This window comes from Rana temporaria, chromosome 4 (genome assembly GCF_905171775.1).
Source record: "Rana temporaria chromosome 4, aRanTem1.1, whole genome shotgun sequence".
Lineage (NCBI taxonomy): Eukaryota > Metazoa > Chordata > Amphibia > Anura > Ranidae > Rana > Rana temporaria.
In genome coordinates this window covers 410,757,446-410,781,039 of record NC_053492.1, presented here as the reverse complement: position 1 = coordinate 410,781,039, position 23,594 = coordinate 410,757,446, and the positions used below count along the sequence as shown (strand labels likewise).

Below are 23,594 nucleotides of genomic sequence, written 5' to 3'. Positions count from 1 at the left end.
TTTTCTTGGAGTTCATCTTTCAGCAGTTACAGTGTTTCCTGGATACCATATCTTTTAGCTGATTGATTGTACTTGTTACCTGGAGCGGATCTTGTGTAAGGTTTCTTTTATCATGCAGCATTAAAAAAGGTACAAGAGACTAAAGATTCTATGTTGTTAAAAATGCCTCAAAACCAAGTTCTTTTTTTTGCAAATGCACTAATCCCGCATGAGCACCTAGCGCTTATGTCCGTAAACAGTCTGTAAAATGAAATATAACTAAAAGACACATTTTTATTGTCTTCTGACTAGAGCAATAATTCTTGCACAATAAAACTTCTATAAAAACCTTCAGTACTTGCGTCGCCCTGTTTAATGTAACATGTTACTTCCATCACTGAGATGCCACTTTATATTCAAGATTTGTGAAATATTTTAGGATTTTACACAGTGTAAGAAATGTCAGCAAGTTCATTTTCTTACCCGGGATTGTAAAGCATCACCGCCGAGAGATTTTCACATGATTTTGACAGATCTGTCATTGATAAACTGAAAGAGGACAGAAGGCCACTCTGGGGAGAAAACAAAGCATATTCATCATTCTTTTATTCCTTACATGCAAATTGATTCACAAAGGGCTTTCTTCGCTGGAATAAGCGGTATAGTTTGGCCCTGCTCAAATGGATCCTTGCTTATGAACAGCCATCTTTTACATGTTGCTACACTTCTTACAGCCTGCCATAAATAATAAGCATGTTTAAATGGACAGCAGAAAGATTTGGCAAGTGAACTTTTCATGTCAGACTGTACAGGGGACAACTTGCTGCTCGAGGGAGAAAGTAGATTTTAACATGAGCTTAGGAAGGTGTTCTTTACAGTTATGCCTTGTACACACGACCGGTTTTCCCGACGAGAAAACTGCCATTTTTTAGATTGTTTAGGAAAACCAGTCATGTGTATGCTCCAAAGCAGTTTTCCCGACGAGAAAACTGCCCCTGCAAAAAATTTTGAACCTGCTCTATTTTTTTCCGTTGTGTTTCCCGTCAGTCTTTTTCTCGTCGTGAAAACCGCTCGTGTGTATGCTTTTCCGAGGGGGAAAAAAACGCTCATGCTCAGAATCAAGTATGAGACGGGAGCACTTATTTTGGTTAAACTAGCGTTCGTAATGGAGATAGCACATTTGTCGCGCTGTAACGGACTGAAAAGCGTGAAGACTGAAAAGCGTGAATCGTCTCTCACCAAACTTTTACTAACAGGAGGATCAGCAAAAGCAGCCCAAAGGGTCGTGCAGTTTAAATGGAACTTCCCCTTTATAGTGCCGTCGTACGTGTTGGACGTCACCGCGCTTTGGTTGAGCGTTTTTTTGGCTGAACGTGTGTATGCAAGGCAGGCTTAAGAGAAATCATGTCGGGAAAAATGGCGGGTTTTGGCATGTCAGGAAAACCGGTCGTGTGTACGCGCCATAAGAGTGGTTAAAACTCTTTTGAAGTGAACCTGTGCTTTGCCCATGTACTGCAAAGCATCAGATTCACTTTAAAAGGAGTGGTAGGGTGAAAGCTCTTTTGGCTCTACTTCTGTAGGCCACAGGAGTGCACTTAATTCTGGACTCCTGTGATCCATATTCAGCTGACAGCTGGTGTCACAGAAAGATCCCGACTGTTGGGATTTAGCCAGATGCCTTAACCGGTAGCTGGCACAGCCTCTCTTTTGGCGAGGGGTGGGTTTTTTTTTTTTTTTTTTTCAAGCTACACTAAAAGCTGGGGATCAACTTTAACACATATAAACCAGATAGTAATGTGTTCTCACCTTCCTTTTTTCTCTCAATTTAGCAGCTTCTTTTGGATGATTAAAGCGGAACATGTTGGTCCTACCCAAGAGGATGACCGCCCCTTTAAAAAAAAAAAAAAATACAAATAATAATAATAATAACAATATGTGTGAACATAGATCAAAGGTTACAGCAGCTCATAGTACAATATCCCTACCAAACATTAGGGACAATTAGGTGGAATTCAATTAGCCTACCAGTATGCCTTTTGGAAATAGAAAGCCTGCACAAAAAATTGGAGAGTACATACAAACTCCATGAACATAGCATGCTTGGTAGGTTTTGAGATCAGGACCAAACGCCACAAGTCAAGAATTGTACTGCCTGCCTACACAACATGATTAACATGATTTGGGGATTTATTTATTTTATTATTTTCTATTTTAATATTTTTTGCTAATCCTATTCATACACATCCTTCACATGTTGCTACACTTTTTACAGCCTGCAAAAAATAAAACACACAAGAAAAACAAAAAACTGTAGCTTCCTGCGAAGTATTTGATAGTAAAGTACATATTGACACAGAGTAATCAATCTTCAGCAATCCAATAAGATATATTTACATCACTGCGTTTTAGTGGGATCTGTAAAAATCAGTTTCACTAGCTTTTTACACCTTTGTAATGAGAGAACAGTCAATAAAACTTGTGTTTAAATCCTACTTGTATATTTTGGTGGGACTTCCAGCAAAATGCACCTTCCATAGGGATCAATAGTAACATGTAAAATGTGTCTAAAACACACCTAAAGTACACTGCATAGCAACTACAACACCTGAGAACACAGTGATGTGAAGGTTGCTGTATTATGTATGAGTCTACCAGCATTCATTATAGCCACAGATAAAATCATCATGGGAAATATTTGCTACAAGCAAAATGCCACACACAATATTCATCCAGGTATCATGAGACAAAGCTGCAAAAAAAAAAAAAAAAAAACACCTACTGGCCAAAGGGGAAAATACTTGGAACATCCATCAAAGAAGGGAAAACATGCAACATACATCCATCACATTCACAATAGAATGTTGACAGTCACAGCAGAAAACATCACAAGACACCAGTCCCAATTATTGAGGAAAATGCCACACATAACACCTTACAGTGTGAAGAAAAAGGGGCATACATATGAATATACACAAATTCTCAGGTTTTTCAAAAGGTAGTGAAATGTACCCCAGAACTAACACGTGTCGCGTAAAAAAAACATGGAAGACAGAAACATCATTTACCTTCACTGAAACATAACATTTTCAGTAGCAGTGACTGAAGCAAAGTTGTAAGAAATACACAAAATGTTAATTAAAATCAATATACCTTTACCAAATTATTTTCTCTTAGGACATACCACAAAGGGAGGGTTATTTAAACATGGATGAGCGGCCATTTGTTGCCAACATTACAGACTTAAAGTGATATGAATGGAATTAGTTCTCTAAACAACAACATGGTATAGCAATGTACAGAAAAAATTGGATGGACTCTTCATTTTTTTTACATAGAAAGGTGAAGCTGGCTATACATGTCAATCAGTCAATGTGGGTGACCATGCCAGCCACTCCCGACTCAATCAACTTTGATCCGGACATTCTGAAGAAGCTGCGTTCTCAGCTGTACAGTGACCGTATCCAATTGGTATCCAATTGGTAGCAAGAATTGTTCAGGTATTGTGCCTGCCAGGGGCACTAACTGCCAGAATACAATAGCTGCAGGGGAGATTTGTCCATCTTTGACATTTAGCACGGGTCCAAGAATTTGTTTAGCTTTTCTCTTTGGCCCTTTTCACACGGGTGCCTCCAAGCAACAGATTGTTTGCTCAGCTGGGGATCGCTCCACTGGTCCCCACTCAGTAGGTGAACGACAGGTCCTGTCCACTGTGCAGAGCAGACACAGACACAGTCTCGCTCACCTCTATGGGGAAATCGGATGGAAACAGACCTCCTGTCCATTTTTATCTGATCCTATCCATCAGTCGAATGGAAAATAGGACCCCACCATCTGACTGGATTCTGCGGGCAGGATTGTATAGCGGCGGATGTCAGCGGACATGTGTCCATTGACATCCGCCGCTCCATAGGGGAAACTGCAGGATCCGATTGGGTCCGCCTAAAAAAACGGACAGGCAGACCTGATCGGACAGCCCGTGTGAAAGGGCCCTTTCTGGTACAATGTTTTTATTGACATAAAGGAAAGAAAAAAAAAAAGGAGAAACCAAATAAATTCCCACTCATGGATATGGGCATGGAGCATTAGACAGAAGATCACATGTAGAGATATAAAATAAAAACAAAGCGTGTTGTAAAGGTATAAATTATAGTCTAACACTGACCCGCAGGTCGAGGCCAGGGGTCCATACGTTATGCCCGAGCCTATAGGCCCAAGGGCTAAGGTAGGTAAAAGGGGGAGCGGAACGATAATGGGGAAAACTAAAGAAAAAAAAGGGACGAATAGAAGGTGAGGAGGGATGGACATGAAAACAAACTCACACACAAACAATGGGGGGGAGGGGGAGTGGAGAGCAGAGCGGTGGGCAAGAGGCCCTGAAATAGAACGAGTGAGAGAAGGGGGGGGTAAGGAGAAGGAGGGAAGGAGAAGAAAAAGGTCCCTCAGGCTGGGGATAGGGTAAAATTAGTTTGAGAGTCCCAGACCGGATGGGTGCAAAGTGGGGATTGCATAGGACAACCAGGAGACGCATACTTTAAGAAATTTGGCATGGGAGTCGTGGAGGATACAGGAAATTTTTTCATGAATCATGAGGGTCGGTTAAGGTATTTTCAACCTCGGGAATGAAACAGCTGGCTTTTTCCAGGCCCTTGCTATTGTGCATTTAGAAAGGGCCGTTTCACACCACAAGCTAAACAAAAAAAAAATGTGTGAATGGCCAGCTTAAGAAGCAGATTTTTAGGGTACAGTGGCTGCACGGACACAGTCCCACAGTGCCTGCATTTGGATCCATGCACCAACCCCTGCTCGCAAATCAAATTTTGACAAGTGACTGTCCATGCAGCCATTTCATCTGCATCTATTTCTATGGGCTGTCTGCATGCAGCTCTGAGGTGGATGCACATGTAGCAGAAAGTGTCTTAGCACAGAGGATGGGGCTCACCACCCATTTGAAAGAGCCCTTAAAATCACAATTTCTTTCTGGGTGTGTGTCTTTTTTGCATGCAGGGCATGTCAAAATGAGAAAATAAATGGCAGAAATGTGCAGCCGCCATTAACTGCAGTACTAAGTAACAACCGGCAGATCATTACGACCTTCCATCCAACATCCAGAGCTGAACTGTACAGTGAATATAAAGAAAAATATTTCAAACTTTTGCAGGAAAACTTCTAAAGAATTACACCAATGTGACAAAATAAGTCAACCGAAGTAAAAAAAGTGTTTCATTTTTATTCACCTTTGTAGAAAATCATCTTAGTTTCCTTCTAAGTTCTTCCAAACCTGTTGATCTTCCAGATCATATAGCTTTCCGCCTCAGTTCCTTTAATCAGCCATCCACCAGCTGGGTGTCTCAAAGCTGACTGAGGTCCTCTTACAAAACCTAAATCTTCCAATATTCCAACAAAGTGGCTCTTTGGTTCAGCTATATAGCATTATAAAAAGACTAACAAGAAACATGGCTGTGAGGCTAATATCAGCATTATAAAATAATTTATGATTTCTATTGAACTATAACAATGATAAATTTCTCTATGGGAGGGGGAATAACCTGATTATTAACCTTCCATTAAAGTTTCCAGAACTATTCATTAGCTCTTGCAGTGAAAACCACCACACGTAGTTTAATATTTTCATGTAACTTTGATCACCTCAGCAATCTGAGAAAAGCGTGTTAATAATCATAACAAAACAGATGGTAAAGTGATGTACTAGGCGGAAGGTTAAGCATAATGGTTGTGTTATGTACTATAGCTCATTTCACTCACAAGGTATTTTGTTCTCGCTTACATGCAAGTGTTCTTTTTAATTTAATAAGCCTGGCAATTAAATAAATTGATACCTACAAAAAAAAAAAAAAAGATGATGATATCTCGGCTCTAGAAACCAACGGATGATCTAAATCAAGCATGTCCAACTCCAGTGAAACAAAGTGGCAATTTGAAAAGGTTTGTTCCCCTTGTAATCATTGACCTCGTGTTGATGGTCTTCTTGATGCAAGATAGGTCCTAGGAAGAGCCAATATGGTGAGTGTGAGCTGCAACATGGACAATGACCAGTTCTTCTACTGCTACATTCTATTTATTGCAAAGCAAAGTGAGTATTCCACCGAGCCATTTGTCTCAATACACTTATACAATGGATTCTGGTGGGAACAAAGTGATGGCTCCCCTTTGGTGCTCATGTGTTACTATGAGGGCCAAGCTTGCCTAATGGGAAAATGTTGACAGACCAATAAAAAAATAAAAACTAGTAATTGAAGTGCAAATCTTGCACTGAAAACATATTCGCTGTGAATTTTATTTCAAAGTAATTTATTTTATTTTTGCACATTTGCAGGATTATTGACATTCATAGAAATTGCAACTAGGGAAAAATAATATACCACAATTTTTTTCTGTGGCTGTGTTTTTTTTTAAAAACAATGAATGAGATCAACGTGAAGAAGGGAGGAGTCACATAAAACAATAGAGGGAGGGGATACAGGAATGCCATTGCAGGGGAGGAAAACAGAGTGGCAGGTCACCCGTAGTCAGGTGACAAGTGCACCCCGTTGGGGTCAGGGATGCACCTAAGGATAGTGAACCCTATGGCCGACCGCTGCCATCAGGGACGAAGCGTGAACCTAAGATCACCCGGGGCGTGGAGTCTAAGACCCAGTTTTGAGTTCACCAGAGCCTTTGATGGTAAGGATGGTCTTCGCCGCAACTGGGTCCAGGTCGCGTCCCCGAGATTCCCTAGGTCACACTCCGCAGGGAGAAAGGGGAAGCAGCCAGCAAAACAAACAGCGGTGATGGGCAGGCCGAGGTCAGGGCAACAGGCTGACAAGGATAACCGTGGGACAGGCAAATGGTCAGGGGCACAGGCAGACAAGGATAACCGAGGGACAGGCAAACGGTCAGGGGCACAGGCAAACAGCAGAAGTCAGGAACAAGCCAAAACGGAACAAGGAAAGATGATCGTAGCACACTGCAAACAGGAACCAGCAAACTACACTGCAGACAGGAACTAAGCAATGGAACACTGTTGAACAGCACTGCAGACCTGTAGAGCAATGGTTAATATAGGCTTCCTGGGATGGACTAGGGTGGGGCCATACAGGAAGAGGAAGTGATAAAAATGGGAATCAGAACAGGGTCAGCCTCTAATGAACACATGGAGATCAGGTAAGCAGACAGACTTGTTGCATATCCATGACACAGAGGGAGAGCAAAGAAAAGGAAACTTAAAGGGTAATTAAACATTTGTTTCTGTAAGTTTAAAAAAGTAGTGCTCAGTAGTTCAGAGATTTTGGACAGACGTAGGTTCCTTCATTTCCACTGCATTGGGTCTACTGAATATTTTGAACCCCAAGAATTGTCTGATGAGTATATTTGGGGACCTAACGCTCTTCAAAAGCTAAGAGATTGCGACGTATACTACATTTTATTGCCAAGAAATCACTTTGGTTATCCTGGAAGGAATAAACATCACCTAATTTGACGTATTGGTAAAACTCATAAATGACTCCCTACCCTTTCATAAACTTGCTTTTGAACTTCAGAATAAACCAAAACTGTTCCATAAAATTTGGGGCAAGTGGATTAGTCCTTTACAGTCATAATAACTCTATACGCAACAGTGTTCTGCACTTTATTCTGACTGTTCTTGTATTTGCTATTATTGCACTTACTGGGTGGCACTATTGTTACCAACAACATGAGAAATGCAAGATGTTCTGGTACTAATTTTATGGGGGGTGTTTTGTACAGTTTATTTTTGTACGTTTGTAATATGTTTTGTCTTTTTGTAAACTCAAAATTCAATAAATATTTATTAAAAAAAAAAAAAAAAAAAACTTGCATCCTTTAATCATTTTAGTTTATTATTTATTTTATTACAGCTACTTGTATAGTGCCACCAAATTATGCATCACTTTAAGATTTTGTATCTTGCCTAGTTTTCGGTTGCATGTGTATTTTGGGCTGTTTCTCTAGTTCTACGAGCCATCATTCTGTTTCCTGAGGATGGGTAAGAAAGATAAATAGAGTGGTGGTGTTGTGAGTATGCTAGTTTTCTGCAACCAAGAAATCCCAGCATGGATTGGCAGATGTTTTCACTTGCAGGAATGTCCAAAGAAACTGTATATATAAAAGGCACATATTGCGCATTCACACAATATAAATGTGAAAGAGCAACCAGAATGAACAGACGCACCTCTTATGTGTATGCAAGCAGAATGGACCCAGACAAAGTAACCAAAAAGAAGGCTGCAAATTCTCATCTGGAATATGTAGTTCAGTTTTGGGCACCAGTTCATAAAGATATCGGGAAACTGGAGAAAGTGTAGAGAAGAGCAATCAAGCTGATAAGAGGCATGAAGGAGCTCAGCTATGAGGAACGATTAGAGGAACTACTGAATTGTTTCTCTCTTGAGAAGAGGAGATATAATCATCATGTATAAATACATAAGTGGTCCATACTTGGCATTTAGTTATTACCTTTAAGGTCATCACAGAGGACAAGGGGGCACTCTTTAGTTCTATAGGAAAAGAGATTTAATCTGCAAATACAAAAAGGCTTCTTCACCGTAAGAGCTGTAAAAATGTGAAATAGACTCCCTCAAGAATCTTTCCTAGATATAACTGGATACCAATACTTATAGGTAAAGTTGATCCAGGAAACATCTGATTGCCTGCTGGATTTGTTTTCCCTGCTGGAGAAAAATGGTTCATGCTTTATTGGGGTATTGTTTTTCTTCCTCTGGGTCAACTGTGGGCATAGGATTGTATATACATTTTCTTTCCTTAAATTGGTTGAACTAGATGGGCTTGTGTCCTGTATCTATACAGCAGCCAATAAGCAAAGATGGACAATAATGACTACAACTACATCGAGACTTTGGTCAAAGAAAAGGAGACATCGCAAACAACAAAACACAAAGCTAAAACTACTATATACACACTTTTACAGAACTAAACAAAACATTATATTAAATATTTAACTAGCAAAACTGGAATTACCCTTTAGGGAAATGGGCATGCCAAAGACCCTTGTGTATGTGTCGTGGTTTTCATATAAAGCATATTTTTTCATTTACTGGTCAACCTGGGTAAGCCGTTCCCTCAGTCTTGGGGCTGTAGTTTATTTCCATCAAAATAATGTATTTTCTTATTGTGTGATACTGTATTATACTGCAAAAAATCTCATATGCTTTTACATTGCTAAAAAATAAAATTGAATCTCGCTTTTCACCTAGTCCTTAATACATTTGGATTGTGTAGAAGCCACTTTTTACACCACCGAGTCGCTGACCTGAAAAAAGCATGGGTTTATTGGATATCTCAGCACCTGATATTTACAGGCTTGTTCCAGGTCAGTGACTCACCAGGTGTTGAAACAAAGATGAGCATGACATCTGTGAAATGTGCAACTTGGAAACCAAGTCAGCAATAGCAGCTTCTAGATTTTTCTATTTTTGAACAATTACAAGAAGTCCCAGGCATGGCTTATAGCTAGATTCACAGAGAGTTACGGCGGCGTATCAGTAGTATAAGTCTCCTACGCCGTCGTATCTTAGGGTGCATATTTACGCTGGCCGCTAGGTGGCGCTTCCGTTGAGTTTGGCGTAGAATATGCAAATGACTAGATACGCCGATTCAGAAACGTACGTGCGCCCGTCGCAATTAGTTACGCCGTTTACGTTAGAGATACGCCGGCGTAAAGATAAAGCTGCTCCCTAGGTAGCGCAGCCCATGCAAGGTATGGACGTCAGAACAGGCCTATCTTTTTACGTTGTTTGCGCAAGTCGTACGCAACTAGGGCTGGACGTAATTTAGGTTCACGTCAAAACGGCGTACTTTGGAGCAATGCACACTCTGATATGTCCACGGACGGCGCATGTGCCGTTCGTAAAAAACGTCAATCACGTCAGGTCACTAATCATTTACATTAAACACGCCCCCCTGTTCCTCATTTGAATTAGGCGCGCTTAGGCCGGCCCATTTACTCCGTTACGCCGTAACTTAGGAGGCAAGTGCTTTGTGAATACAGCACTTGCCTCTCTGACTTACGGTGGCGTAGCGTATATGCGATACGCTACGCCGCCTCAAACATTAAGCCGGTCTCTCTGAATCCAGCTATTAATTAATAAAAGTTCTCCTACACCTTATATGCAACGGGTCTAAAATTTGTAGTATTTCTGCTGATCTGAAATGAAAGGCAAAAATAAGCTACAAATTGTATGTTTTTGGTGTGCCATACTGACTCCAAGCATCCATCCATGTCTTCCTTACTATAATTACAAAAATTCAGTCATAACTATGTATGTTACATGACTCGTCGACTGTATCTAAGCAGTAAAAGCTAATCTTCCTCATACTGCCAGAGTTCTGTAACAAGATGAATATTTAGCTCTAGAGATGTAGATGTACTCCATCTTCAGACTGTGGAAGTACTGCAAAACACTGACAAGCAGCAAGTTTAGAAGTCACTGAAGCATAAATAATTAATGCAGTGAAGAAGTCGGCAGTATGAAGACAAGCGTGGACCGCAGCCTTCCCGCGCTGTGCCTGTCATTAACAGCGTACCTAATTCAACAGAGGTGGGAGCATGAAACCATGGTACCTGAAGTTCTGGTTTGAAACTATTAAAATTATGCAATGAAAACGTTGAACTCTCTACATTTTATCCAGGAAAAACTACTAAAGAATATAAATGTATATGTAGATCACAAAAATTATACTTGTTTTGGCATTTCAATTTACCAATTAAATTTGTTTATTTTTTTTAGACCAAAGAGGTATGAACAAACTAAACTATGAAAACTCTTTAAAATATTCATTCTTCACAAAAGATCATCTTACAGTCACTTCCAGAGTCATCAGCTCAGTAACTTCTTTCTACAAAGTAGTATGATTATTTTCAATTTCAACAAGAACATTGCTTGCAAAATACTGTACAACTCTTTCAAAAGGAGTGTTTTTTTTGCATATATTTCCTTATTTATTATGTTCAAGGGGGAAAAAAAAAAAGAATAATAAAAAAAAGTTTATTTTCTTAGTAAAACAGAAAAGATGAGAAAATGCCGCGCTCCCTAATGGTGACTAAACACAATACAAATAAGTAAAATACTGAAAATACATCTAACTTGGCAGTAAATGCAATATTACAAATGTAAAGCAGCAGTAACAAAATTGTGTGACAACACAAATAATAAAGCAAAAGAAAGTACGAAAAACTGCGCTGTAAACCAACGTGAAAATAAAAACAGTGGAAATTATCTTAAATATAAACAATATAAATACCACACTAGGTGCATAAGTGTAAATGAACCCATAAAATTATATGTTAAATAGTATAAAAGTCCAATTGTCAAAAACAAAATGGCAGCAAAAAGGAAAAAGAGAAAGTCCTGATATGCTTCAAACAAAAGTAATTCCACAATGACAGAAACGTGAAGAAAAGCCTAATGGCACCAATATGACACGTGTCCCTTCACCAGAAGTACAAGCCTGCTTACCAGAACACAGGCTAATTGAGCCTGGAAGTCAAACACACTCAGGACTGTAATAGGTCGTTCGGACGATGGATACGGGAAATCCGAGTGGATCCAAAGTCGATCTCCTCAGTTTAGACAGCTGGAGGGTGGATGGAAGTAATCCGCTGACGTCTTCGCCCATAGGACGGGTGTCTGCTTGCCGGCCGGCTGTTTGTTTTTATACGTGATTTTATTCAGATGCTTTTGTGAGTATATCTGACTTTTTTACATTAAACTTTGTGCATACAATATTATGCTATGCGAGTATTTCTTCCCTCGGTACTGTACGTGATGTGATATCTGCTGTGAGTGAGGTCATCGTTTCCACTCGATCGTTTTTTCGTACTTACTTTTGCTTTATTATTTGTGTTGTCACACAATTTTGTTACTGCTGCTTAACATTTATAATATTGCATTTACTGCTAAGTTAGATGCATTTTCAGTAATTCACTTATTTGTATTGGTGCCATTAGGCTTTTCTTCACGTTTCTGTCATTGTGGAATTACTTTTGTTTAAAGCATATCAGGACTTTCTCTTTTTCCTTTTTGCTGCCATTTAGTTGTTGGCAATTGGACTTTTATACTATTTAACATATAATTATGTGGGTTCATTTACACTTATGCACCTAGGGCCAGATTCACAGAGGAAATACGCCGGAGTATCTACTGATACTCCGGCGTATTTTCAAATTTGCGGCGGCGTCGTATCTTTATTTGTAATTCACAAAAAAGATACGACGGCTTTTGGCAAAGATCCGACAGGCGTACGGCTTCGTACGCCTTCGGATCCTAGGTGTAATTTTCCGGCGGCCGCTGGGTGGAGTTCGCGTCGTTTTCCAGCGTCGGGTATGCAAATTAGCGGATTACGGCGATCCACGAAGATACGCGTGTTCGTCGCAATCTCTTACGTCGTCGCTAGTCGGTTTTTCCCGTCGCAAACTTAGGCCTGATGGATTGGGGGGATCCGCGCTTAGGATAAAAAGGATTAATTAAGCTGCTGCCTCCCTGACAGGTTTCAATGAAACCTGGAAGTAATGGTTAATTAGATTTGGGGATAGTGGCGCTGCTTATATTTAAGTGTACACAAGATGTCCTATATTTTAGGGCGATGTTGTATTTGTAGGGGTGCTCCAATTACTAGGAGAGACCAATGGAGGTGGGTCTCCTAGACCTTATTATCGTTTATCCAAACGACCAGGTGCTACCCCCTATTATTGCTTGTAATCCGCACTGGTGTCCCAATGATCCGTTGGTTCTTCCAGTGGAATTAGTACGTGTACTTCAGAGGGAGTATGAGATCAGCCAATAAGTTAAATTGTATTCTGGTAGTGTCCTATATGCTAGGTATCACATGTGCTTTTAAAGTATGACCTTGAAGTGATAATATGTGCAATATGTGTTCAAATCCAATATTCCTTGATATCCAAATAAAATATAAATAAAACACAGAGAAAATATATGTATAAAGTGTCCCCCAGGGCACTATAAGTGAAAATTAGGGGTTTACCCCCCTTTTAGTGGCTAAACAAATATGAATAAATGCCAACCAGATAATATGTGAATAGTTGGTGCCTAGTTCCAGGGCACTATGCAGGCAAAACGTAAAGATTATATGGTGAACCTTAGTGTGAATCGCTTCTACCAAATGGTGAAAAACAAAACAATATATATATGTAAATATGTAAAGAAAAAATAATAATAATAAAAAATATTGCAAATAAGGACAATACTGTACGGTTATGACCACCCGCAAGAAGTATTAACCTGGTATAAAGGTTAGGTGCAAAGCTAAAGTTGTTACATAGAATAGGATAAACAAATGTGGATAAATATATGACCAAAGGAAGTGAACATGTGAGGAATGAAGTGGAATGTCCAAGTTCACATATATAAATAATCAAAAAATGGATGAGCATAGACACCCCACAGTGGGTGTGAGCAATAGTGTTGCTAGAAAAAATCTCTTAATTAAATAGGATCTCAAGAACCAAACAATAGTTCAGTTTGGAAACAATGTATCGCTGGTATTAAAAGTGCATGATTGGAGAAACAAAATAGTGACTTCATGTGATTTTCTTCTCGATTGATTTAAACGTGACTTTTGTGCTCCCCCTGTTGGGTCCCCACTCACCAGATGTTGGCACCCCTAGGGGTAAAAGGCAATGGTGGTGGTACCTCGATACTTGTTGTTGTGCTGGTGTATAAAACGGCAAACCAATGCTTTATCACCTCTCCAGAGGGGGAGGGAAGAAAATCCAAGCAGCTTCCAGGTGTCCGAGGGATATTGATTAAAGGAGAAAAAAAGAAAAAATCCACATAGCGTGACACTGCGTTTTGTAAAAGAAAAAGACCATTCGTCTTTATTTAAAAATTATATATTGGGTGGTATAGCAAACCAATCAACAATCCCAAATCCCCGTGGGATATATGTACAGGTAAGCTGTTTTAGGAAACCACTTCCATGGAATAAAAAGGGGTTTTTTTGAAGATCAGAAGACCAATCAAAAAAAGGATTTTGCAGGAAAATTTAAAATTAGAGAAATAAAATAAAATGTGGAAACACAGTAAGCCCTGTTATCTGTTCCTACTCTCGAGCTAGCTAGCGAAGCCTGTGCCAATCGGTGCCGCCGTGCAGCAAGCAGAGAGCGTCCGTGGCTTTCCCTGTCAGGCAAATCGCGGCTCGGAGGACAGCGATGCAGTCAGCTGCTGGGCCGTGCGTACGTGTGTGCTTGCGTCTATGGTCACCTGACGCGTTTCGTCGTATGACGTTCTCAAAGGCGATTCAAGCTCCAGACGTACGCTCATGTTTTTTATACACGGCTTTGGATGTGTCCCGCCTATCGTGAGGGAATTGAATGGCTGGCTCTACGGTTACTTTAACCCTTTGGTCCTCCCACCTATTACCCTTGGTATAATCTATTAGCATTATGTGGAAGGACACAGCCGGCGCCGTAGACAAAAATAGCACTTTCTATTTATGTTAAACAATCTAGTGATTAAGCAATTGTTAATGCCCCAGTATGAACATGTAATAAGTGAAGTCCATATGATGAGAATCCATTATACTACAAACTTTCTGATGCAAATACACAACACATCTATACAGTGATGATAAAGAGACTAATTATTGAATAATGATAATTAAATTTGTATATATTTATATAACCACATTAATTAAATAAATAGTTTTCCTGACCTGTGGGGTCAGGGGGAAATATTATGCAGAATGTATGGGATGGTAGTGGTTGGAATATGAGACTCAAATCAGTGTCAAGGAATCCTATCAAGATTCCATAAATATCCAATACTATAAATAATTCTATGCAGATACCTCCATGTATTTATAGTGTATTATCCCATGTGCATGGTGGGCAAGCTTTATGTGGGGGAGCCCGTTATTCCCCCGTGATGAAGGAGGGTGGGGCGGGGGGTTTTTACCCCCTAAAACAGCATTATATTGTCATCTCAGGTGATCTATTTAGGTGAATAATCTATATACTAGGAGGAAAGAAAAGGAATGGTTCCATACTTCTCTCTCAGATTAGTATGACGTGGAGTTCTTATTCAAAATTTTGATCCATATATGGAAAAACAAAAAACAAAATATATATATGAAATACTGCATATGTGCCTTTCTATAATGCCGGATTTTTCTATATTCCAATGGGGCCTATCATTTATTTCAGATTGGTGCCGGTAGCTTGTAAAAGGAATATTTAGGAACCCCATAACTTTTTATGGAATATAGTCACCTCCTATCTAAGGATGAGGGATGTTATGGACCAGAGCCCATTTCTTTTAATTGAGATAGAGTTGTTTGAAATTTTTTTTATATATTTAGTTTTGATCTTATATTGGTACTTTATATATGATAACTTTATTTGCTTTTTTTATGCTTAGTCTGGAGGTGAGGAATTGATACTTCTAGGATGGAGTTCACCTATTGGTTCTGCTGTTTGATTCTGTCAGAGAGTATTCTTAACAAAAAATAACCTTTTTTTTAAAAAGATTCCTTTTTGTGTGGAATAAATCAGGGGATACGCTTTATCTGAAGTATTGTTGGTAAGGGTCGGACCTCCAATGGGGTATCTAGTTATGATGATCTTATTTTTATTAAAAATCGGAAATGAAACAATTCAAATCTATGTCTAAGTTTAGGCCCCTAGGCGCTAGAGATCCCATCTTGTGTATCCATCTTGTTTCATTTTGTGACACTTGTACTCGTTTATTGCCACCCCGCCAGTGATCCTTGATTATATCGATCCCAAAGAAGGTCATGCAACTCGGATCTTTGTGGTGTTTCTCTGCGAAGTGTCTCGAGAGGCTGTGCTTAGAGAAGCCTTTTTTTATGTTTCTTATATGTTCTCGGATTCTTACACGCAGGGCTCTGGTGGTACGGCCTATGTACTGTAGGTGGCATGGGCACTCAATAACATAAGTCACGTGCGTGCTATTGCACGTGATTAGTTCTTTTATTTGGTATTCCTGGTTATATACTGTGGATTTAAATGTGTTTTTTTTCCGGGGTTGGGGTCGGTTGGTTCTGCATGGGAGGCACCGTTGACACCTATAGAAGCCTTTAAGGTCTGGGCATATGTTGATGTTCTGAGGAGGATCTAATACATTATGCACTAGATGTGTCCTTAAGGTGGGAGCTCTTCGGTAGATGAACTTGGGGCGAGGTGGAAGAATGTTAGCCAGTGTTCTGTCTTCTCTGAGGATGGGCCAGTACTTTCTAAAAATCTTCTCCACTTGTCGATACTGGTTATTGAATCCAGTGATAAAGGATAAATCCATTTTTGGTACTGTTGTGGATTTCTTTTTCTTCAACAGTGTTTCCCTGTCCATTGATCTGATATTGTTCTTTAGTTTGGTTAATAGATCTTCTTTATAACCTTTTTCGAGGAATCTCTTAATGAGTACTTCTGCTTGGATATCATAATCTTCTAATCGTCGACAGTTTCTCCTTACTCTCAGCAGTTGTCCTTTTGGGATATTGCCTATCCACTGGGGGTGGTGGCAGCTGGAGGTGGATATGTATCCATTTCTATCGGTTTTTTTGAAGAATGTTTTTGTGCAGAGCTCCCCATTATGCTTAAAGATCTGTAGATCCAGATAGTCAACAGACTGATCATGCCATTTCCCCGTAAAGGTTATACCAAATCGATTATTATTTAATTCCTGTATGAAGGTTTTTAGGCTGTCTTCTGTCCCATCCCAGAGGATGATAAGATCATCTATGTATCTTCTGTAGTGTCGTAGCTGAGGTATAATCTGCCCATATATATGTTCTGATTCCCACATGTCCATAAATAAGTTAGCGACACTGGGGGCGTAGCGAGCCCCCATCGCTACGCCCTTCTTTTGTACATAGAACTGTTTCTTGTACCAGAAGTGGTTATTTTCCATGGCCATTTTCAAGCCCTCTAATATAAATGTTACTTGTTCTTGCCTCATTTCAGTAAGTTCATGCAGTGCCTTTTCCACTCCTTTTAGTCCGTCTTTTTGCCTTATACTTGTGTATAACGAGTCCACATCTATTGTTGCCAATAGTAGATTCTCAGTGTTCTTGATATTCCCTAATTCTACCATTAATTGAGTGCCATCCTTCAAATGGGATCTCCCTTTCGTTACCAGTGGTTTGAGGTATTGGTCCAGGTATTCTCCTAGACGCGAAAATATGGAATTTATACCACTTACGATCGGTCTTCCTGGCGGTTTCTGTAGTCTTTTGTGAATTTTAGGCACCTGATATATGACTGGTGTCTTAGTGCACAAGAGGAAAGAGAGGGGGGCAGAAGAAAAAGGCAAAGAGAGTACTAGGTGAGGGGATTTACAACCTCAGCAATGCCATTTTCTCAGATGAGGAATGGAAAGCACTAGATCTCGGCCTAAAATTTGCCCCTGAAAAGACATTAAATAAATTTGATACATATATAGATCTACAAAAGTTTATGAGGAAGTTAAACCTTAAAAAACATTTTACTCTAAATAAAGATACACGGTTGCCAGAACCCGAGATGTATGTACACACTAATTTAAAAAACAAATCGTTATACAATCCGAAGACCCCTGGCAACCAATGCCTCAGTGCCTTTAGGAAGATGGTGGAAAAAGACATTGAGACATTGGAGAAAAAGCAATCGAAAGGTAATAAGAATATCTGGAAAACAATAAAACAAATTGGAGAGAAGAAGGAAGTGGTCATTAGACCGGCGGACAAGGGAGGAGGACTAGTTATACTCAATAAAATTGACTATGAAGCTGAAATGGAGAATTTGTTAAATGTACCTGACACATATGTGAAGCTAAAGAAGAACCCTGGACCCACATATAAAAAACAATTATCCAAATATGTCAAGAAGGGAGTAAGACTGGGGATCCTGAACACTAAAGAGGCGAAGTACCTGATATCTGAGTCCACTAAGACACCAGTCATATATCAGGTGCCTAAAATTCACAAAAGACTACAGAAACCGCCAGGAAGACCGATCGTAAGTGGTATAAATTCCATATTTTCGCGTCTAGGAGAATACCTGGACCAATACCTCAAACCACTGGTAACGAAAGGGAGATCCCATTTGAAGGATGGCACTCAATTAATGGTAGAATTAGGGAATATCAAGAACACTGAGAATCTACTATTGGCAACAATAGATGTGGACTCGTTATACACAAGTATAAGGCAAAAAGACGGACTAAAAGGAGTGGAAAAGGCACTGCATGAACTTACTGAAATGAGGCAAGAACAAGTAACATTTATATTAGAGGGCTTGAAAATGGCCATGGAAAATAACCACTTCTGGTACAAGAAACAGTTCTATGTACAAAAGAAGGGCGTAGCGATGGGGGCTCGCTACGCCCCCAGTGTCGCTAACTTATTTATGGACATGTGGGAATCAGAACATATATATGGGCAGATTATACCTCAGCTACGACACTACAGAAGATACATAGATGATCTTATCATCCTCTGGGATGGGACAGAAGACAGCCTAAAAACCTTCATACAGGAATTAAATAATAATCGATTTGGTATAACCTTTACGGGGAAATGGCATGATCAGTCTGTTGACTATCTGGATCTACAGATCTTTAAGCATAATGGGGAGCTCTGCACAAAAACATTCTTCAAAAAAACCGATAGAAATGGATACATATCCACCTCCAGCTGCCACCACCCCCAGTGGATAGGCAATATCCCAAAAGGACAACTGCTGAGAGTAAGGAGAAACTGTCGACGATTAGAAGATTATGATATCCAAGCAGAAGTACTCATTAAGAGATTCCTCGAAAAAGGTTATAAAGAAGATCTATTAACCAAACTAAAGAACAATATCAGATCAATGGACAGGGAAACACTGTTGAAGAAAAAGAAATCCACAACAGTACCAAAAATGGATTTATCCTTTATCACTGGATTCAATAACCAGTATCGACAAGTGGAGAAGATTTTTAGAAAGTACTGGCCCATCCTCAGAGAAGACAGAACACTGGCTAACATTCTTCCACCTCGCCCCAAGTTCATCTACCGAAGAGCTCCCACCTTAAGGACACATCTAGTGCATAATGTATTAGATCCTCCTCAGAACATCAACATATGCCCAGACCTTAAAGGCTTCTATAGGTGTCAACGGTGCCTCCCATGCAGAACCAACCGACCCCAACCCCGGAAAAAAACCACATTTAAATCCACAGTATATAACCAGGAATACCAAATAAAAGAACTAATCACGTGCAATAGCACGCACGTGACTTATGTTATTGAGTGCCCATGCCACCTACAGTACATAGGCCGTACCACCAGAGCCCTGCGTGTAAGAATCCGAGAACATATAAGAAACATAAAAAAAGGCTTCTCTAAGCACAGCCTCTCGAGACACTTCGCAGAGAAACACCACAAAGATCCGAGTTGCATGACCTTCTTTGGGATCGATATAATCAAGGATCACTGGCGGGGTGGCAATAAACGAGTACAAGTGTCACAAAATGAAACAAGATGGATACACAAGATGGGATCTCTAGCGCCTAGGGGCCTAAACTTAGACATAGATTTGAATTGTTTCATTTCCGATTTTTAATAAAAATAAGATCATCATAACTAGATACCCCATTGGAGGTCCGACCCTTACCAACAATACTTCAGATAAAGCGTATCCCCTGATTTATTCCACACAAAAAGGAATCTTTTTAAAAAAAAGGTTATTTTTTGTTAAGAATACTCTCTGACAGAATCAAACAGCAGAACCAATAGGTGAACTCCATCCTAGAAGTATCAATTCCTCACCTCCAGACTAAGCATAAAAAAAGCAAATAAAGTTATCATATATAAAGTACCAATATAAGATCAAAACTAAATATATAAAAAAAATTTCAAACAACTCTATCTCAATTAAAAGAAATGGGCTCTGGTCCATAACATCCCTCATCCTTAGATAGGAGGTGACTATATTCCATAAAAAGTTATGGGGTTCCTAAATATTCCTTTTACAAGCTACCGGCACCAATCTGAAATAAATGATAGGCCCCATTGGAATATAGAAAAATACGGCATTATAGAAAGGCACATATGCAGTATTTCATATATATATTTTGTTTTTTGTTTTTCCATATATGGATCAAAATTTTGAATAAGAACTCCACGTCATACTAATCTGAGAGAGAAGTATGGAACCATTCCTTTTCTTTCCTCCTAGTATATAGATTATTCACCTAAATAGATCGCCTGAGATGACAATATAATGCTGTTTTAGGGGGTAAAAACCCCCCGCCCCACCCTCCTTCATCACGGGGGAATAACGGGCTCCCCCACATAAAGCTTGCCCACCATGCACATGGGATAATACACTATAAATACATGGAGGTATCTGCATAGAATTATTTATAGTATTGGATATTTATGGAATCTTGATAGGATTCCTTGACACTGATTTGAGTCTCATATTCCAACCACTACCATCCCATACATTCTGCATAATATTTCCCCCTGACCCCACAGGTCAGGAAAACTATTTATTTAATTAATGTGGTTATATAAATATATACAAATTTAATTATCATTATTCAATAATTAGTCTCTTTATCATCACTGTATAGATGTGTTGTGTATTTGCATCAGAAAGTTTGTAGTATAATGGATTCTCATCATATGGACTTCACTTATTACATGTTCATACTGGGGCATTAACAATTGCTTAATCACTAGATTGTTTAACATAAATAGAAAGTGCTATTTTTGTCTACGGCGCCGGCTGTGTCCTTCCACATAATGCTAATAGATTATACCAAGGGTAATAGGTGGGAGGACCAAAGGGTTAAAGTAACCGTAGAGCCAGCCATTCAATTCCCTCACGATAGGCGGGACACATCCAAAGCCGTGTATAAAAAACATGAGCGTACGTCTGGAGCTTGAATCGCCTTTGAGAACGTCATACGACGAAACGCGTCAGGTGACCATAGACGCAAGCACACACGTACGCACGGCCCAGCAGCTGACTGCATCGCTGTCCTCCGAGCCGCGATTTGCCTGACAGGGAAAGCCACGGACGCTCTCTGCTTGCTGCACGGCGGCACCGATTGGCACAGGCTTCGCTAGCTAGCTCGAGAGTAGGAACAGATAACAGGGCTTACTGTGTTTCCACATTTTATTTTATTTCTCTAATTTTAAATTTTCCTGCAAAATCCTTTTTTTGATTGGTCTTCTGATCTTCAAAAAAACCCCTTTTTATTCCATGGAAGTGGTTTCCTAAAACAGCTTACCTGTACATATATCCCACGGGGATTTGGGATTGTTGATTGGTTTGCTATACCACCCAATATATAATTTTTAAATAAAGACGAATGGTCTTTTTCTTTTACAAAACGCAGTGTCACGCTATGTGGATTTTTTCTTTTTTTCTCCTTTAATCAATATCCCTCGGACACCTGGAAGCTGCTTGGATTTTCTTCCCTCCCCCTCTGGAGAGGTGATAAAGCATTGGTTTGCCGTTTTATACACCAGCACAACAACAAGTATCGAGGTACCACCACCATTGCCTTTTACCCCTAGGGGTGCCAACATCTGGTGAGTGGGGACCCAACAGGGGGAGCACAAAAGTCACGTTTAAATCAATCGAGAAGAAAATCACATGAAGTCACTATTTTGTTTCTCCAATCATGCACTTTTAATACCAGCGATACATTGTTTCCAAACTGAACTATTGTTTGGTTCTTGAGATCCTATTTAATTAAGAGATTTTTTCTAGCAACACTATTGCTCACACCCACTGTGGGGTGTCTATGCTCATCCATTTTTTGATTATTTATATATGTGAACTTGGACATTCCACTTCATTCCTCACATGTTCACTTCCTTTGGTCATATATTTATCCACATTTGTTTATCCTATTCTATGTAACAACTTTAGCTTTGCACCTAACCTTTATACCAGGTTAATACTTCTTGCGGGTGGTCATAACCGTACAGTATTGTCCTTATTTGCAATATTTTTTATTATTATTATTTTTTCTTTACATATTTACATATATATATTGTTTTGTTTTTCACCATTTGGTAGAAGCGATTCACACTAAGGTTCACCATATAATCTTTACGTTTTGCCTGCATAGTGCCCTGGAACTAGGCACCAACTATTCACATATTATCTGGTTGGCATTTATTCATATTTGTTTAGCCACTAAAAGGGGGGTAAACCCCTAATTTTCACTTATAGTGCCCTGGGGGACACTTTATACATATATTTTCTCTGTGTTTTATTTATATTTTATTTGGATATCAAGGAATATTGGATTTGAACACATATTGCACATATTATCACTTCAAGGTCATACTTTAAAAGCACATGTGATACCTAGCATATAGGACACTACCAGAATACAATTTAACTTATTGGCTGATCTCATACTCCCTCTGAAGTACACGTACTAATTCCACTGGAAGAACCAACGGATCATTGGGACACCAGTGCGGATTACAAGCAATAATAGGGGGTAGCACCTGGTCGTTTGGATAAACGATAATAAGGTCTAGGAGACCCACCTCCATTGGTCTCTCCTAGTAATTGGAGCACCCCTACAAATACAACATCGCCCTAAAATATAGGACATCTTGTGTACACTTAAATATAAGCAGCGCCACTATCCCCAAACTTAGGCCTGCTTTTTCATGGCTTACATTTAGAACAGCCATGTTAAAGTATGGCCGTCGTTCCCGCGTCAAATTTCAATTTTTTTTATTATTTTTTGCGTAAGACGTCTGGAAATACGAAACAACGTAACGCACGTCGCCGTTCAAAAAATACATCGGGGCGCCGTAATTTCGCGCAAAGCACGTCGGGAAATTTTCACACGGAGCACGCGCAGAACGTTCGGCGCGGGAATGCGCCTAATTTGAATTAGGCGGGCTTGTGCCGGACGGCGTAACGTAAAGGGGATACATTACGCCGCCGTAAATATTCGTGAATCTGGCCCCTAGTGTGGTATTTGTATTGTTTATATTTAAGATAATTTCCACTGTTTTTATTTTCATGTTGGTTTACAGCGCAGTTTTTTGTACTTTATTTTATTTTCTTAGTAGTCAGGTAAATTTGACAAACTGCATATGAATATATTATATTTACCACTTGCAGCTAAACAGATGAAGATCTAGGCTATATTTCCATTTTTTCATAAGGCCGCGCTGTCAGCAGGCTGTGTTGTGGACAGATAATATAGCCAGATGTAAAACTATATCTGGCTGAATGACTTAGAGGACCTATATAACCCATTCTCCTCCCCCAACAAACAAAATACCCATCTTGGTTTTCTACCTGCAGAGGCTGTCCAAAAGGGAGAAACTGGTGCTGGGATTTCAGAAAACCAGCAAGCTCCTCTTTATTAGTGTCAGTATATAGATTTTGTCAAATATTGCTGTGTGCCGTCATCCCTCAACTACATATATAGAACAGATACCCCTCTTGGGAATGGGACTATAAAAAGGCACAAACTAAAGAGCATTACCAAAAAAAGGTTTTGGTCATTTATTGGTACAAAAAATTAAAAAAGCATCCTAGAATATATATTGTTCACAGCGATTGAGATTTTTTTTATTTGTAAACAGCGGAA

The 23,594-nt window shown here is 39.6% G+C and overlaps 1 protein-coding gene across 2 annotated transcripts in view; it reads right to left on the bottom strand.

Annotated features, from left to right (window-relative positions):
* Positions 1 to 23,594, bottom strand: part of KIF16B (kinesin family member 16B) — a 452,854-nt gene that overhangs the window by 231,431 nt on the left and 197,829 nt on the right. For both annotated transcript variants that reach the window (XM_040351273.1, XM_040351274.1), the window contains exons 16-17: positions 1,786 to 1,868; positions 463 to 551 (exon numbers count right to left, since the gene is read on the bottom strand). In XM_040351273.1, coding sequence (XP_040207207.1) covers positions 463 to 551; positions 1,786 to 1,868 — 172 coding nt within the window. The remainder of the gene's footprint in view (positions 1 to 462; positions 552 to 1,785; positions 1,869 to 23,594) is intronic.